Source organism: Octopus bimaculoides, chromosome 4 (assembly GCF_001194135.2).
Source record: "Octopus bimaculoides isolate UCB-OBI-ISO-001 chromosome 4, ASM119413v2, whole genome shotgun sequence".
Classification (NCBI taxonomy): domain Eukaryota; kingdom Metazoa; phylum Mollusca; class Cephalopoda; order Octopoda; family Octopodidae; genus Octopus; species Octopus bimaculoides.
The window spans coordinates 41,982,117-41,986,469 of NC_068984.1; the positions used below are offsets into that span (position 1 = coordinate 41,982,117).

At 35.7% G+C, this 4,353-nt stretch overlaps 1 protein-coding gene across 3 annotated transcripts in view; it reads right to left on the minus strand.

Moving 5' to 3' along the window:
• Positions 1–4,353, minus strand: part of LOC106881680 (WD repeat-containing protein 64) — a 65,565-nt gene that overhangs the window by 50,188 nt on the left and 11,024 nt on the right. For all 3 annotated transcript variants that reach the window (XR_008263901.1, XM_052967031.1, XM_052967030.1), the window contains exons 6-7: positions 3,362–3,391; positions 782–886 (exon numbers count right to left, since the gene is read on the minus strand). Coding sequence is in view for 2 of the 3 variants with exons in the window: in XM_052967031.1 (XP_052822991.1) it covers positions 782–886; positions 3,362–3,391 (135 nt within the window). In the remaining variant the exon portion in view is untranslated. The remainder of the gene's footprint in view (positions 1–781; positions 887–3,361; positions 3,392–4,353) is intronic.

Sequence of the window (4,353 nt, forward strand, 5' to 3'; positions counted from 1 at the left end):
CTGAGAAGAGCATTATCGCTGTGAAAACAACATCCATTCATGAATTTTGTTTTGTTTTCTTAAATACATGTTTTACCTGTGAATTTGCGTGTGTAAACTGGGAAAGCATACAACGAGTTTCTCTGCCCTAGGTGTACGGAAAACACTCGGCGAGAAATGGAAGAAAATTTGAAGAAAGAAGAAAAAAAACAACAACATAATAATAATAATAATAATAATAATAATAATAATAATAATAATAATAATAATGATGATGATGTACTTGCATAAAAAAGTACAAGAGAAGGCACGACAGCATTTCCAGATTGATTCATTTGAAGCTCTGTGATAAATATGACATGATCGGAAGTGAGAAATGATTTGAGCACCAGCTGGAAAGGATTGCTGAAAACGAACAATATAAGATCTTGTGGGACATAACCACCCAGTGTGACCATTTTATCGTGACTAGAAAAAACCTTGATATTGTTGTCGTAGAAAAGAAGAAAAACAAAACATATATCATCGATATTGCTTCACCATTGGCCCACAGGTTGAATCAGAAGGAGAGTGAATAAGTAGAGGAATATCAGGATAGTCTAACGTTTATTTGATAGAGATAGTAAACTGTTCATTGTAGGAAAACCAACAATTAGTCAATAACTTGAAGCAGTCGTTTAACGGATACTCTTCTGATCATTTTAGCCAGTGGACCGTGGCCACGTTTGAGTACCTTCAGTCGGGAGGAACAACGAATAATTCCACTATTGTATTAAATAGTAGAATATTTTCTCGAACTCACCTGTGATTTTCCTTTGCTGTCCCAGATGCAGAGACTTCTTTCTGTACAGATTGCAACACGCCGCAAATTCGGTAGATATATACAACCTGTAACCCAAGAAGGTTCCTGAAAATTATATCATAAATTATAATGTAAATGTCATTTTAAAATTGATAATTTATTATAATTGCTTATTTTTCTTTGGTTTATTAGTTGATTATATATTATATTTATTTTAAATTATTCATAAAAAGTTTTTCCTTTTCTCTTATATCTGTTTCGCATTCGCAACTGCCCAGTCGGTAGAGTGTTGGCCAAAGAACAAACAGAACGGTTCTTATCAACGTAAGCGGCATTGCCTTGTATGACCATAAATACTTACTCCCCCTCCCACCAACTCGCCAGTTCTATACAGACATCATGCCGGATGGGGCACAGTTAAAGATCAAAAGAAAGGAAACGCTTTATAATTAACAGGTGTTTTATTAAATGCAGTCATAACTGCATACGCGTGACATTCCAATGTTTACCATTCCCGTGTTTCCCTGCATATGAAGCTATCCTATAATCTCAGCCAGTGTTATTATTGAACTTGGAAACTGTTATTGACAACCCATCACACGTTAAGCTCATTTACGGGACATGCTACCTTGGTTAATGTCTTATTCGACAGGTCGATGGTCATGGCAGCAATAATTATATTATCAACCGTATTTTAAAATTATTCTCAGAATATATTCTTTTAGTTGCACCAAACAATTTAAGCTGACTATAAACATCTCATATTTCTCCCGTAAACACGTAGGGAACTATGCTTATTTAGGCGTAGTTACCTCCCTTGACAGCGGGTTTAAACAAATTGACACTAGATGGCGCTAGAGCGTGAGATTCTGGCACGAGGCCTTCCGACTACCTCTTTCTGCATCGGGACACGAGGCTGTGAAGTTATAACTTAACAGGCTCTCTCTCACACCACACACCAGTAGCAGATAGGAGCTAACGCACAGGAGAAGACCATGGCTTCTACGCATAAAACCATTTTCATTTATCATCCAGCTTTTATATATACGTGTGGTCACATTAAAGGTATTTAAAGTTACCACCTTGTTCCATGTATTTCTTTATACCGTGTTCCTGTCAAGTGATATTACAGCCTTCTGAGTAGAGTCACATTAGATGGCTCCACAACTTATCCATCTATACTTAATTAACAGAAATTAAAAGAAATTAAATATTCAAGTTCACAAGTCAATTTCGCTTCTAATTTGCTACAATGTTATACCATAATACTTTTTCAAAGGACAAAGTTATCGCAACATTACGTTTCAATTTTACCTGTGGCACTGTTTCTAGCGAATACGTTAATGTTTTATTGACTTTCTTTTAGCTAAGTTACATGGAAATAGGAGAGCTATTTAACTGATTACAGCGTTTCACTCTATATTATCGATACTAAAAGGATACAAATATGCTATTTCTTGAACTCGAGCATCTCATGCAATTTGGTCTTATCGGATGAAAAACCCGAGTCTCTTTTTTCTTAATCGATCCGCTTTTGATGCTTTCGTTAACATCACGTGCTTAAAATATGATAAACATATTGATTTCAAATCTTGACACAAGGCCAGCAAGTTCGTGGGGTGGGTATAAGTCGATTACATCGACCCCAGTGTTTCACTGGTACTTACTTTATCGACCCCGAAAGGATGAAAGGCAAAAGTTGACCTCGGCAGAATTTGAACTCAAAACGTAAAGGCGAGCGAAATCCCGCTTAGCATTTTGTCCAGTGTACTAACGTTTCTGCCAGCACGCCGCCTTAATATGATAAGCATATTAATATGCTGTCTATGACTTGGCTTCGATTATTTATTTTAATGATTTCTCTTACTTCATGAAATGCCTTAGTTACACCATGGACGCCATAGTATTAATCTACTTAGCTTTGAATATCTTTCAAAATATCGACTGTATGTGTCTTGTTGGATTACGTTTAAACAAATTTGGATATGTTGGTGAAAGGTTGACATATAAATCTTGATTGTATCTCACCAATGACGTTAAATCGGAGCAAACTACTAAACTTTCTCGATCATACTTTATTTTCATAGGAATAAAGTATCAAGTAATGAGGATTTCTAGGTGACGTGGAGCCGAACATACTGTCTAATGGAGAATGAATTCATTGCGTACCTAAATACATTCTACCCTAGCTCAGACTTAATCAGCTTATTTTTTATAGAAATTACTACAAGTATTTCTCTCCTAACGCCACAATGATCCTCATAAAAAGACTCGTTTCTGGTTCTGTGAGGCGAAGGTGCAATTAAATCCAACGGTTCATTTTTAACAGCATTACAATACATAAACAACTAATTACCACTATGAAATCCATACAATTTAAACTGTTTACTTGAAGTTATTTCTGTTACTCAACCGACATCAAAGTGCAGCCATCCTGTTATTTTGTCTGCAATACATTGCTCATTATGTATTCCTTTCGTCTTTATATTTACTTAATAAAAGTACTAAATGTATGGCCACAACTATATTCTGTATCCACAATCCATACAAGTCATTAAAATGGTAAAAAATAGTACTTACATGAATATTAATAGAATGTTGAAGACGCAACTGAAATAGACAAAAAGAAACTGTAAATACGGGAAATTATTCGTTAAGTTTCTTTCAACTCACATTCAAACTCGAGTGATCCTTAACCAACCTCCTCCTCCTCGTCGTCGTCGTCATCATCATCATCACCCCTACCACCACCACCATCACACAATTTTGGTATTTATTCTTGTTTTGAAAAGAGTAAATATGGGGAACAGTGGCGACACATATGAAGTATAACGCCAATGCAAGGCCTCGAATTACATGACCATTTTTAATGTTCGTTAAAAGATGTATATTTACATACCTGCATACATACATAAATACACATACACACACACACACACACACACACACACACATAAAGAGAAAAAAGTCACTTTGAGTTAAACAGCAGTTACAACAATCAGAGGAGGCAGAAATATTGCAAGACTAACGAATATTTTGATAGTTTATGATGCCGTGCTCAAATTTTTTTGCCTCAGTCATAGTGGAAATCCTAACACTGCGGTACTGTCTAATAAATTATCCACGCATCAATAATTATGTGAATAACTGTGCATTTTCAATTACTAGAAATTCTCCCTTCTTAATGTATACCTACTATCATTCAACATTAGGTTAATATACGTTAGATACATTATACTTATCAAACAATTTCGAGTAACAGGGCCAGTAAAGCGCCGGATTAAGTCAGTTACAGTATTTAGATATCTCCCTTGGTGTTGTGAACTCGAAACCCCACCGGGGTTGACTTTGTTTTTTACTACTTAGAAGTCAATTAAATGAGTCGTAGTTATATATTTCCCTTACGTTAATAATTTAACATTGCAAAAATTAATAAAGCGACGAGCTGGCAGAACCGTTAGCGCGCCATACGAAATGCTTAGAGGCATTTCGTCCGTCTTTACATTCTGAGTTCAATTTTCGTCGAGGTCGACTTTGCCTTTCATGCTTCGGAGTCGATAAAATAAGTAACA